The 13,999-nt window shown below is 47.3% G+C and overlaps 1 protein-coding gene across 3 annotated transcripts in view; it reads left to right on the top strand.

Annotated features, from left to right (window-relative positions):
• Positions 1-13,999, top strand: part of DAAM1 (dishevelled associated activator of morphogenesis 1) — a 187,622-nt gene that overhangs the window by 57,583 nt on the left and 116,040 nt on the right. For all 3 annotated transcript variants that reach the window (XM_075129958.1, XM_075129959.1, XM_048851996.2), the window contains exon 2: positions 11,245-11,468. In XM_075129958.1, coding sequence (XP_074986059.1) covers positions 11,286-11,468 — 183 coding nt within the window. In that variant the 5' untranslated portion in view covers positions 11,245-11,285. The remainder of the gene's footprint in view (positions 1-11,244; positions 11,469-13,999) is intronic.

Genomic DNA, 13,999 nt, shown 5'->3' with positions numbered 1-13,999 from the left:
TTGGTAACAAAAGTAAAAAGCACTATCTCAGTATTTCCCCATCCTTCGTCTTCTCCCTCTGCCCCACCTCCCATCTAATCTACACGGAGGCCATGACTTTAAAAAATAGGAGCCTGAAGTTCGGCTCCTGAAATCCATCTTGAGGCATCTAAATAGTCGCGCATGTTTTCAAAAGTGCGGCGTGTGACAGTTGCCATCTTGGCCAGCCCCAGGGATTGATGTGGGGACCCCCAGAGCTAAAAGCACGAATCGCTTGAGCTCAAGAGCCAGGTTCTGTAGCTGGCCTGTAACAGCCTCTCATCCTCTGGCTCAGGCATATTGTGTATGTGTGTGTGTACACAACATGCGCTTACTTACACACTCCCAAAAGGCCCTGTCTCCTTCACTGCCTCTTACCCCCTAAGGTCCCACCCCTGCACACCACGCACCACCGTGAGCCCCAGGAGCAGCTTGGCCCTGGAGGTGGTGGCAGCTGCTACGGTCCCTCCTGCCGTCCACGTTAGGGTTGCCACAGATAGAAAACAGACACCAGGGCTTGTCAAATGGCACCCAGGCACACAAGCTGAAACCCGGACTGTCTGGGTGAAAACCCTAGGCTACCATGAGCACTCGTGGCTTCTACTGAACTTAGCGGGAGTTGCTGGGAGCTCATTACCTCTGAAAAATCAGGCTACTTACGTAGCCACGTAAAAATGGATTGAAGAATGTAACATTAGGCTCCTATCTTGGCGAGTGTGTCTGATTTGGGTCCATAAGTCCTTGTTTCTGTTAAAGCCTAACCTGTATCTTCTGACTGTTTGGTGAGTGGCTGGAAAGATAGCTCTGATTAACTTCGAACTAATGCTGTGTTTCATTTTTCACGGTTGTATTAAAAGAACTTTGCATAAAAGCAGGCCAAATAACGTGAAAGGGAGGGAAGGTGGTTTGATTAAAAAAAAACTCCCTGCCGCTTTGTATTTCCAGGCGGCCACAGGAGAGGAATCTGGGGGTGTAGCATTGTGCTGTAGAACAGTATGCAAGGTTATGGCAGACCAGACAGAGCAAATTAGATTCTGTTGAATGAGGCAAAAAGTAGAGGAGGGACAAAGGAGTTTTCCTTCTAATAGGGAGCCTGGAATACAGGTGCCTCTGTAGCTCATAACTTCCTCCTTCTTTTCCCCTGCCATTAATTTTTTTTTGGTTGTCTTTTGCCTGTGACATATTCACAATATTCTGTGCAGTAATCACCTGTTAATACCAAAATCCCTGCAAGCTGAATGTATCCGCTCATTTGTCACTAGCTTTGATGAAACCTAAAATGTATGCTCCTGCTTCAGTTATCCTAGAGACTGCCTTTCTTATTTGCACTAGTGAAATTCTATATTGAAATTTATAGGCTTCTTCTTTGTTGCCACTACTTAAATTTTTGTTCAGTACACAAAATTTAAATTTTTGTTCAGTACACCTAATCTATATTAGGTACTTATCTGGCTCCCATCACCAGTGTCTGAGCAATCCACAAACTTTAATATATTTATCCTCACATCACCCCTATAAAGTAGGGATGCTGTAGCTCCATTTTACTGATGAGGAACTGAGGCCCCGCGAAGTTAAGTGACTTGCCCAAGGTCACAGCAAGTTTGCTGCAGAGCAAAGAATTGAATCTGAACTTCCCAAGTCCTAGCCTAGTGCCCTAACCACTGGACCATCCTTTGTCAAAGGAATCTGGATTAAGTGTTGTACCACCACTTCCCACTGGGAGTGACCTCAGGTGGAGGTCAGAGCAGGGCAGGTGTCTGGAAGGATATTTAATGGTCTTTTTCAAACAAACACAATTCTTTAGGAATTCACTGGAGCTGTCTGTAGTTGCAACCTTTTTCATGTTTAAGGCAGAGACACCTCATTTTGTAGGGGACTTAATATACATGTGAAACTAAAGAGAAAAGTCATTTGAAAGCCAGTCTATTGTTTGTAGGACAGGATAGCACCTAGGAGAGCTGGTTAGGGACCAGGACCCCACTGTGCTAACTGCTGTACAGACACAGAACGAAAAATGGTCCTTGCCAAAGGCTGTGTAGACATACCCTTAGTAACTTTCCTTTTTGTCCAATATCACGGACAAATCCAGTATGGTATGTGTGCAGCTGGCAACATCCTGCTAGGTCATTTAAGATTTCATGGAAATTGTATGGAAATTGTTCTTGCAAATTTTTTTACTAAAAGGGTTTTGACCCCAAAACATGTGATGCTTCTCACTGATCACCGTTTTCTGTCCTGAAAATTGGGCTATCTCATCCCCTTCTCCAAATCCAGTCATCAGTACCTTTCCTGACTGCCAGTCTGTCCTTTCTAGCCTCTCTGCGGTTCCTGTTTCACTCCCCTCCACTTACACTGATTGTAGGATGGCCATCTGCAGATGACTCAGTATTTTGATGCCTTCACTCCCCTCCACCTTGCTGTCCCCAGTCCTTGCTCTGTGTGCAATCATAGCAACTGCAGCTGCTCCCAGAACATCTCTGGGCAAAGTCCTGTTCTCATGATGTCCTATTACGCCTTAATCCTCTCTTCTCTCAGCTCCCTCTTGCTCACTGTAGTGGCTGCACTTCTCCTCCCTCAATGATGTGATTTTTTCCCCTGGGCTCCATCATTGGCCCACCACTCCTCTCCCCCCTCTTTAATCTCTCTGGGTGGTGACATTCACTACCTTTGGTCTGGGCACAGGACTGGGAACCTGGAACTTCTCAGGTCTAATCCCAGTCTTGATGTTTGCCTTAAGGCCTTGGACAAGCCACGTAGGGCAGAATTTTCAGAAGCATCCTCTCATTTTTGGTGTCTCAGGCTTTGAATAGTCATCTTGACTCACAAGGCCTGATCTTCAGAGGCAATGAGCTCCAGTTTGGCAGGAGTTGTGAATGCTCAGCACTTCTGAAAATCAGGCCTCCAGTATCCCAGATTGAGCCCCCCAAAATTAGTGGGCATGCTTGGAAATTGTTTTCCTTCACATCTCTGTCTCTGTTTCTCCATCTATGCAATGTGTCTAAGAATTACTCCTCTACCTCACCAGAGTGTGCTGAGAGTTAGTTAGTAAAGCCCTCTTGGAAACGAAAAGTGCTTTGTGAATGCTGAGTGGTGGTGGTGTCATATGAGTATCCTGTAATGAGAATGAGAAAGTGTCTATTGCTGGTGTGTAGTGACTGAGAACTCCCTTGCATAGCTGCTTGAATGACTGGTTATCTAAGCTTGGAGAAAACAAATTCTCTTAGTCTTCCCCACTTGCCAAAAGTACATCTCTGTAATTAATTATATATTCTGTCATTACGGTTCCTCCTCTGACTCCCCTGAGGGAATAAAACCAGACACGAATGCAGAAGAAGGGAGACAGCCAAAAAAACCCTTTTTGCTTCAGAATATACTTGCATACTAGTGCCTTGTGGAAAACCAGGTTTACTTGCAAGTCATAACCCCATTGCTGCCCGACACGTGAGCAGTCTTGGCAAAAGCCAGTATTGTGTCCACCTGACAGATAGAATGATTCTTTTGCAATAGAGAGAATTCTATATGTTCTCCACGCTCTGGTGTAATAGCAAAAGGAAACGATCATGGTATTTCAGTGGCATAGCTATTGCTTGCCCTGTTCATGTGGGTTCAAGGAAGTCTGAGACCTGCGAGAAACAATTTTAATTTAAGGCTCAGATCCTGCAAACAGTTGAGCAAATGAATAGCTTCACTCATGTGAGTAACCTTACTGATTTCAGTGAGATTACTTGTGTGTAAGTTTGTTCAGGATCAAGGCCTAACTCCTGCCTTAGTTCTCCAGGGCTGCATAATATTCTGGTACTTTTCTGGGTTTTTCTCCTTGCCTTTTTGGCTGCATTTTCTACAGGAAATGCTAGATACAAATAATTCTTACATGACCTAGAGGGTGGTGGTTATATTGGGGAAGAGTCTAGGAGCCCTCATCATGGCCCAGGATCCCATTGTTCTAGGCCAGGGTTGTGCAAACTTTTTGGCCCGAGGGCCACATGTGGGTATGGAAACTGTATGGCGGGCCATGAATGCTCACGAAATTGGGGGTTGGGGTGCATGAGGGCTCCAGCTGGGGGTGTGGACTCTGGGGAAGGGCTGGGGGTGCAGGAGGGTAATCTGGGCTGGGACCGAGGAGTTCGGAGGGTGGGAGGGGGATCAAGATTGGAGCACGGGAAGGAGACAGGTTCTGGGTGGCGCTTACCTCAAGCAGCTCCCAGAAACAGCGGCATGTCCCCCCTCCAGCTCTTCTGCCTGGCTGCACCTCCGCATCTCTGCGCTCTGCCCTGTGTGCAGGCGCCGCCCCTGCAGTTCCCGTTGGCTGTGGCTCCCATGCAGAGCAGCATGCAGAGCCCCCTGGCTGCCCCTACGCACAGGAGCTGGAGTGGGGATATCATAGAATCATAGAATATCAGGGTTGGAAGGGACCTCAGGAGGTCATCTAGTCCAACCCCCTGCTCAAAGCAGGACCAGTCCCCAACTAAATCATCCCAGCCAGGGCTTTGTCAAGCCTGACCTTAAAAACTTCTAAGGAAGGAGCTTCCACCACCTCCCTAGGTAACACATTCCAGTGTTTCACCACCCTCCTAGTGAAAAAGTTTTTCCTAATATCCAACCTAAAACTCCCCCACTGCAACTTGAGACCATTACTCCTCGTTCTGTCATCTGCTACCACTGAGAACAGTCTAGATCTATCCTCTTTGGAACTCCCTTTCAGGTAGTTGAAAGCAGCTATCAAATCCCCCCTCATTCTTCTCTTCCGCAGACTAAACAATCCAGTTCCCTCAGCCTCTCCTCATAAATCATGTGTTCCAGTCCCCTAATCATTTTTGTTGCCCTCCGCTGGATGTTCTTCCAATTTTCCACATCCTTCTTGTAGTGTGGGGCCCAAAACTGGACACAGTACTCCAGATGAGGCCTCACCAATGTCGAATAGAGGGGAACGATCTGCTGGCAATGCCCCTACTTATGCATCCCAAAATGCCATTGGCCTTCTTGGCAACAGTGGGATGCTGTTGAATCATATTCAGCTTCTCGTCCACTGTCACCCCTAGGTCCTTTTCTGCAGAACTGCTGCCTAGCCATTCGGTTCCTAGTCTGTAGCGGTGCATGGGATTCTTCCATCCTAAGTGCAGGACTCTGCACTTGTCCTTGTTGAACTTCATCTGATTTCTTTTGGCCCAATCCTCTAATTTGTCTAGGACCCTCTGTATCCTATCCCTACCCTCCAGCGTATCTACCTCTCCTCCCAGTTTAGTGTCATCTGCAAACTTGCTGAGGGTGCAATCCACACCATCCTCCAGATCATTTATGAAGATATTGAACAAAACCAGCCCCAGGACCGACCCTTGGGGCACTCCACTTGATACCGACTGCCAACTAGACATGGAGCCATTGATCACGACCCGTTGATCCCGACAATCTAGCCAGCTTTCTATCCACCTTGTAGTCCATTCATCCAGCCCATACTTTAACTTGCTGGCAAGAATACTGTGGGAGACACTGTCAAAAGCTTTGCTAAAGTCAAGGAATAACACGTCCACCGCTTTCCCCTCATCCACAGAGCCAGTTATCTCGTCATAGAAGGCAATTAGATTAGTCAGGCATGACTTGCCCTTGGTGAATCCATGCTGACTGTTCCAGATCACTTTCCTCTCCTCTAAGTGCTTCAGAATTGATTCCTTGAGGATCTGCTCCATGATTTTTCCAGGGACTGAGGCGAGGCTGACTGGCCTGTAGTTCCCAGGATCCTCCTTCTTCCCTTTTTTAAAGATGGGCACTACATTAGCCTTTTTCCAGTTGTCCGGGACCTCCCCCAATTGCCATGAGTCTTCAAAGATAATGGCCAATGGCTCTGCAATCACATCCGCCAACTCCTTTAGCACTCTCGGATGCAGCGCATCCGGCCCCATGGACTTGTGCTCGTCCAGCTTTTCTAAATAGTCCCGAACCACTTCTTTCTCCACAGAGGGCTGGTCACCTCCTCCCCATGCTGTGCTGCCCAGTGCAGCAGTCTGGGAGCTGACCTTGTTCATGAAGACAGAGGCAAAAAAAGCATTGAGTACTTCAGCTTTTTCCACATCCTCTGTCACTAGGTTGCCTCCCTCATTCAGTCAGGGGCCCACGCTTTCCTTGACTTTCTTCTTGTTGCTAACATGCCTGAAGAAACCCTTCTTGTTACTCTTAACATCTCTTGCTTGCTGCAACTCCAGGTGTGATTCGGCCTTCCTGATTTCACTCCTGCATGCCCGAGCAATATTTTTATACTCTTCCCTGGTCATTTGTCCAACCTTCCACTTCTTGTGAGCTTCTTTTTTGTGTTTTAAGATCAACAAGGATTTCACTGTTAAGCCAAGTGGTCGCCTGCCATATTTACTATTCTTTCTACACATCGGGATGGTTTGTCCCTGTAACTTCAATAAGGATTCTTTAAAATACAGCCAGCTCTCCTGGACTTCTTTCCCCCTCATGTTATTCTCCCAGGGGATCCTGTCCATCAGTTCCTTGAGGTTGTCAAACTCTGCTTTTCTGAAGTCCAGGGTCCGTATCCTGCTGCCTACCTTTCTTCCCTGTGTCAGGATCCTGAACTTGACCATCTCATGGTCACTGCCTCCCAGGTTCCCATCCACTTTTGCTTCCCCTACTAATTCTTCCCGGTTTGTGAGCAGCAGGTCAAGAAGAGCTCTGCCCCTAGTTGGTTCCTCCAGCACTTGCACCAGGAAATTGTCCCCTACACTTTCTAAAAACTTCCTGGATTGTCTATGCACCGCTGTATTGCTCTCCCAGCAGATAACAGGGTGATTGAAATCTCCCCTGAGAACCAGGGCCTGCAATCTAGTAACTTCCATTAGTTGCCGGAAGAAAGCCTTGTCCATCTCATCCCCCTGGTCCGGTGGTCTGTAGCAGACTCCCACCACAACATCACCCTTGTTGCTCACGCTTCTAAACTTAATCCAGAGACACTCAGGTTTTTCTGCAGTTTCATACCGGAGCTCTGAGCAGTCATACTGCTCTTACATACAATGCAACTCCCCTCCCTTTTCTGCCCTGCCTGTCCTTCCTGAACAGTTTATATCCATCCATGACAGTACTCCAGTCATGTGAGTTATCCCACCAAGTCTCTGTTATTCCAATCACATCATAATTCCTTGACTGTGCCAGGACTTCCAGTTCTCCCTGCTTGTTTCCCAGGCGTCTTGCATTTGTGTAAAGGCACTTGAGAAAACTTGCTGTTTATCCTGCTTTCTTAGTATGAGGCAGGAGCCCTCCCCTTTGACGCTCTCCTGCTTGTGCTTCCTCCCGGTATCCCACGTCCCCACTTACCTCAGGGCTTTGGTCTCCTTCCCCCGGTGAACCTAGTTTAAAGCCCTCCTCACTAGGTTAGCCAGCCTGCTTGCGAAGATGCTCTTCCCTCTCTTCGTTAGGTGGAGCCCATCTCTGCCTAGCACTCCTCCTTCTTGGAACACCTTCCCATAATCAAAGAATCCAAAGCCTTCTCTCCGACACCACCTGCGTAGCCATTCGTTGGCTTCCACGATTTGACGTTCTCTACCCAGGCCTTTTCATTCCACGGGGAGGATGGACGAACACCACTTGCGCCTCAAACTCCTTTATCCTTCTTCCCAGAGCCATGTAGTCCGCGGTGATCTGCTCAAGGTCATTCTTGGCAGTATCATCGGTGCCCACGTGGAGAAGCAGGAAGGGGTAGCGATCGGAGGGCTTGATGAGTCTCGGCAGTCTCTCCGTCACATCATGAATCCTAGCTCCTGGCAAGCAGCAGACTTCTCAGTTTTCCCGGTCGGGGTGGCAGATAGATGACTCAGTCCCCCTGAGGAGAGAGCCCCGACCACCACCACCCGCCTCCTTCTCTTGGGAGCAGTGGTCGTGGAACCTCCATCCCTAGGACAGTGCATCTTATGCCTTCCAATCAGTGGAGTCTCCTTCTGTTCCCTTCCCTCAGATGTATCATCTAGTCCACTCTCCGCATCAGTACCTGTGGAGAGAACATGAAAACGGTTATTTACCTGTATCTGCGTTGCTGGTACATGGATGCTCCCCTTTCTTATTCTGGAGGTCACCATGCTGCCAAATTTCTTTACCATCCTCCTGTCCCCGCTGCACAGCCTGCTCTGAATCTTCAGAACATTGTGCCTGTAGAAGCATATCCTGATGTCTGTCCAGGAAATCTTCAGTTTTTCTTATGCAACTCAGGGTCTATACTTGTTTCTCCAGACCTTGAACCTTCTCTTCCAATATGGAGACCAGCTTGCACTTTGTACAGACAAAGTCGCTTCTGTCCTATGGAAGAAAGACAAACATGGCACATCCATTGCAGGTCACAACAGCTGAACGCTCCCCATCCATATTACCTTCCTTCTATGAGCTTCCTCAGGAGTTGTAGTAACTACTCAGAGAAGCCGGCAAGATGTAAGCCTCAGTGGGCTCTCCCCAGGCAAACTCCCTCTGTTAGCCTCTCTGCTGTCGCTGCTTCCAGGAGTCGTGCAGAGTGGGGCAAGATCCTGACCCTGCTCCCAGGCTGGAGTGCCGGAGCAGGGCAAGCCCCAGGCCCTGCTTCCCAGAGAGAGCTCAAGGGCTGGATTAAACTGTCCTGGAGGGCCAGATATGGCTCCTGGGCTGTGGTTTGCCCACCTCTGTTCTAGGTGCTGTACAAACACAGAACAAAGAGACAGAATCCCTGACTCAAGGAGTTTACAATCTGACCAGGTACTTTTAGATTGTATTAACTTAATCTCAGCCGGAAGGGTGATTAAACCTAACAGGAGCTGAAGAATCCACCCCCTCCCTTTACGTCTTCAAATCCAAGACTAGATGCTTTCTGGAAAATATGGCTAAAAAGACAAGTTATTGGGCCTCAATTCTATGGCCTGTGTTATACAGGAGGTCAGACTTGATGGTGTAATAGTCCCTTCTGACCTTGAAATCCTATGAACCTAATTAGGGTTGTACCCTCTATATGTATGTCCTGCTCACACTCATGTTTAAAGTGTAACTTTGGGAAATTTGGGGACTTTTACAGAAAGTTAAGCTGAATGACTTGTTCTCAAAGTGACATTGTCCCTTCCCAATGTCTAACAAATTCTGCGTAAACAATAAAGTGGAATGATAAGGCCTTGAACCCCAGACTTTGTACTGTAGATGCAATAGGCATGTTTTGAAGTGTTCTAGCTGAAGAACATGTCAGGAAGCAGAGTTTTGACTTTTATCCTTCACATTAATGAATATTCAGCAGCATTTGTACTGTTTGCCTGCTAGCTAAGGTTCTTCTCTCCGTTTCAAGTTTTTTACTGTTTCTTGATAGTAACTGCAATTTGCTGGGCTTGTATCTATGTCTTGCAAATGATACATAAACATCAAGACTGCAGTTGTATAGTAATTATGAATCCCAATAGCTCTAGAGCTGCAGCCAGCTCAAAAATACCTTGTCTGAGTGGCCACGTCTGTCTTTTAAATACTAAAATAGAAATAAATCTTTACCTTGTCTCATCCTTGTTCTTTCATTCAGACTTAAATCTATTGATGTTTTTATGTAAGCTAGGATCTTTGAAAACACCAGATGTGTTCTGAGGATAGCGTCTATATATTTATAGCTTTCAGTTTGAAAATCTGAAATGGAAGAAGAGAACTAAAGTTCCGGTCCTGTGGTGAAGGTATGGGATTTGCATGGGAGGGGAGCATCATGAAATAGGTTTCTTTTCCTAGCTCTGCCACTGATGCATTGCATCGCTTTAGGCCAGCGGTTCTCAAACTGTGGGTCAGGACCCCAAAGTGGGTCATGATCCCATTTTAACGGAGTCGCCAGGGTTGGCATTAGACTTTGTGGGGCCTTAGCTGAAGCCTGAGCCCCACCGCCCGGGGCCAAAGCCCAAGGGCTTCAGCCTTGGGCAGCGGGGCTCGGCTAACAGGCTCCGTGCCCGGGGCTGAAGCCCTTCGGCTTTGCGCGCACGCCCCCACCCTCTTCCCACTGCCCAGAGTGGCGGGGCTCGGATAGGCTCAGGCTTTGGTCCGCCCTCCTGGGGTCGTGTAGTAATTTTTGTTGTAAGAAGGGGGTCGCAGTGCAATGAAATTTGGGAACCCCTGCTTTAGGCAAATCACTTCCCCATGCTCTATTTCCCTATCTGTAGAGTAGGGAAAATGGTACTTGGGGGGCCTTTTAAAAATCTGTGAATTTGCCTTCCCTATTGAGAAGACATGTTTTGTTTTGGGAAACTTTTGGTTGTGGGGAGCAAAACTTTCTTGCCAGGTGTGGGATACCTTTTAAAAAACACTTTGATTCCAGCATACTGCAGATTAATTGAGCTTGTAACTCTCAGGTAGCAAGTGACAATAAGAGATTTCACAGCTGTGCAAGCAAATCAAATGGTCACATTTGTGTAAACCCTGAGGTGTGTAATGTGAAATGAGATTTCAGGCTGTGATGTTGAGAAGGGACACTTTAATTTAAGCTTGGATGCAGGGGAGGATTGTGCAGACCTAGGGCTTGTACCTCCTTTAAAAAGATTACTTAAATTTGACTTTTAAAAATGGCTTCCCTTAATTAAAAATAACATTTCCAGAGCTAGATCCTCAGCTGGTGTAAAATGGGCCAAGTTCTCTTGACTGCCCTGGTGTGTTACTGGCTCACAGTAGCTGAGGATCTGCCCCGGAATCGTAAAGGTTGTCCTCTAATGCTGAAAACTTTAGCTGACTGTGTAGACCAGACAGAACTGTTTGCAGTACCAACACACTAAGTCTAAAATATTTTTTAATAATGCTGCAAGAGGTCCACACGAGCTAAAAAAGAGTAGTGTAGTATAGCATGGGGCTAATTGGCATCAGAGTGACTTTTGACCTGTCTTGGAGTGAGACAATAAAAGATAGAGAAGGAATCGGAGGGCTTGGGTCAGTTCTTCTTGTAGCTCTCAGCACTGTAACAGAACGGTGGTGTATCCTACCGTCTTTCATCTACAGCAATTGCCTACTGGCAACTTCTCGATTTAGCTACAGTTGGGAAAAAAAAAAGATTATGGCCATAAGAGAACAAAGGTATCTTTTAATTAGCGCAGTCGTCAAGGTTGCTGGAACTGTAAATGTCAAACCGGAACAGAAATCTTCGGCATGTAAATGTCACTTTGCAAGTTGTGTATGTTGGGTGCCTTTGATTCTGAGTCTCTTCTCAGTAGATCTCAACACACTTGGACAAAGTGGATACTCAAGCATTTCCTGTCCCCTCTCTTTCTGTAGGATTTAGTAGCTAGAAGAAAGGGACACAGAAGATTTTGGCCATGGCCCCAAGAAAAAGAAGTGGACGGGGGATTTCATTCATCTTCTGCTGCTTCCGAAGCAACGACCATCCGGAGATCACCTACCGGCTTCGCAATGACAGCAACTTCGCCCTACAGACTATGGAGCCGGCGTTGCCAATGCCCCCGGTGGAAGAGCTGGATGTCATGTTCAGTGAGCTTGTGGTGAGTGTTGCATGTTTCTCGTGGCAATGGGGTAGCTATTTTTGGGAGGGCACCACAGAAAAACATTGGGCCCCATCCTGCTCATGACGTCCATGGCAAATCTCCCACTGACTTTAATAGGTGCAAGGTCAGGAGGAGTAATTTCAAATGAGCTTTTAATTGACAGGAACATCAGGGTTTGCTGCTGTCGGTGATTGGACGGCCCCCTGAGCCTTGAATTCCCATTGGATGCACCGGTGACTTCCAGCTATGCATGGGGAATTCCATTGGTTGATACAGAGCTCCTGTAAAAGAGTATTACTCTCTCCCCACAGAACATGTGGAGTTTTGAGGCTCTTTTCATCTCACTCCTGGAAGAAAACCCACTCTAGTGTCAGTCTTTTTCCCCAGACCGCATTCTGTTCATGGTGACTGTTTTTCCTTTTCAGTATATTGCTTTGTTTGGGTCTGATGATGTGTGTGAGAAGTACATATTCCCTGCCCTGTGGGCTCCAGTTCAGGCATAGATGATGCCATGATGCTTGTGAAAGAGACTCTAACCGTGCCTGAGCCAGGAGGCCATAAGCATGTAGCGTAGGCTGGCATGGCGGGTAACTTTCCACACACGGCACTGCCAGTGCAGCCTAGTCGGTCCTCACCTGCACCCCAGTCTTGGACCTCTCCCCAGGGCAGGCTGCCAACTGAGCTGAATTTTTTGATTGGTCTCATCCGTAGCCCTGTTTAAACCTATCTCCTTGTCAGTTGTGATTCCCAGAGTGGAAGGGCAGGCTGTGGTGCAGAACCACTGGTAACCTGAAAAGGGACTGGAATGGTTGGGTGGGAAGCAGCTCGGTAGATGGAGCTTAGGCATCTTGGAGAGTTAGTGCTCTGGAAGTAGAAATGTAGGTAGCTGGCCCAGCTGAGAGCGGTCTCCCATTGCTCCATGGCTGCTGCTACATGGCATGACTGGCCAAGGGAGGACTGAGAGCACCGGCTGATCAGAAAAGCAGATGGATCTATCCCAGTGCTGTGGCAATGCAGGTGGCCATGAGGCCTAAGCAGTAAATATGGACATGTCCTCTACTCCATACTAATAGTGTGTTTGTGTTGTTCCAACTGCTGCAATCTCCTCCTTCTCTGCAGCCCATGGGGATGTGGTAATCTCCCAAGTGGCGTGTGGCTTCTTAAATTGTAATTTTGGGCAGCAGGAGTGAGGGCAGTGAGCATGAGGCTGAGGGCAGAATGGTGGTGTTTTGGTTCTTGTTCTGGTGCGACAGTTCCTTTGCTAGGCTGCCTCTTGACAGGGCCCCATGGTATACTCAAAGCATCAATGATTCTTGTGCCCTGTATGCTCTGATTGGAAGGGGAAGGAAATAAAGTGCACGTAAACCCAAGTGTTAGCATTACAGCTGAGCGAAATTTGGAATTTCTGTCCCACAGGAAATGCCGACCTTTCAGCACTTGGTTTTTGTCCCAAATCAAAATGAAAAACTGATATGTTTTTTTTGTGGAACAGAATTTTGCCCCAATTTTGACATTCCTGAAGGCAAAATGTTTTGGTTTTTAGTTTGTTGAACTGACTCAAAACTAAGTATTTCGGGTCAGTTCAACTTTAGTGGATTTTGCCATTGTGGTTTGTTACCTCATAGGAGTTGTATTTTGGGAGCTTAATGCACCCATTCTCCCATATGGGTCAGGCTTCCTGGATTGTATCTCCTGTCATGTAGCTTGGTCAGATGGGAAATCCACATTGCACTATGGGAGATGCAGTCTTCCAGGGCATTTGGCCCATAGGAGATACTGGGGCCTGTATAACGACTCCGATAAGGAAATATAATTTATTATTTTGTTGAACTGATTAGAAACATTTCAGGTTGGTTCAATAAAACAATGTCCAGGTTGAACCGACCCAAAACAAAATATTTCCATTTGCTTTTCCTGGTGGAAAATTGAAGAATTTCAGCTAAATCTAAATCTTCCCATGGAGCATCTTGATTTTGTGGAAAATGAGTTTTTTCCCTGGAAAGCCTTTCAATGGAAAATTCCTGTCCAGCTCTGGTTAGCATAGCCAAACTGAACGTAAGAGCGTGCTATGATCCAGCGTCAGCTTCGCCATGCTAAGCCTACAGATCCATCTAGCGATGGGGGAGCCTCCCTGGAGAATCAGGGTTTGGAGGCTTATCAGAACCAATTAAACACCAGGCCTGGGGTTCATACGGAATCCCTGCCTACACAAGAGGCCCTGAGAGCTCTCCTTCCCACCAGGCCTGAAGGATATGGTGGTTTCTTTTTGCATGGAAAGACTGTCCTGCTACCTCTTCCAATGCCTTATTGGTGTATGGACCACTCTCCACGCATGATTTTTAGGGAGGCAGTTACACTCCTCCTGGCTGGCCTCAGGTGATTAGGTGGTGTCTAAGTGACTCCTCTCCTCCCTCTGCCCACACACACTGCTAGGAAGCAGCCACTCCTTGCTGTCAGGTTTTTTGTTTTCCCCTAACAGGCTGGGAGAATGAGCTCAAAATTCAGCCACTCCCTGTGACAGGAGTCAG

Source organism: Caretta caretta, chromosome 6, assembly GCF_965140235.1.
Source record: "Caretta caretta isolate rCarCar2 chromosome 6, rCarCar1.hap1, whole genome shotgun sequence".
NCBI classification, from domain to species: Eukaryota; Metazoa; Chordata; order Testudines; family Cheloniidae; genus Caretta; species Caretta caretta.
Note: the sequence above shows the minus strand (reverse complement) of the source record. Positions and strands in the feature narration are given on the sequence as shown.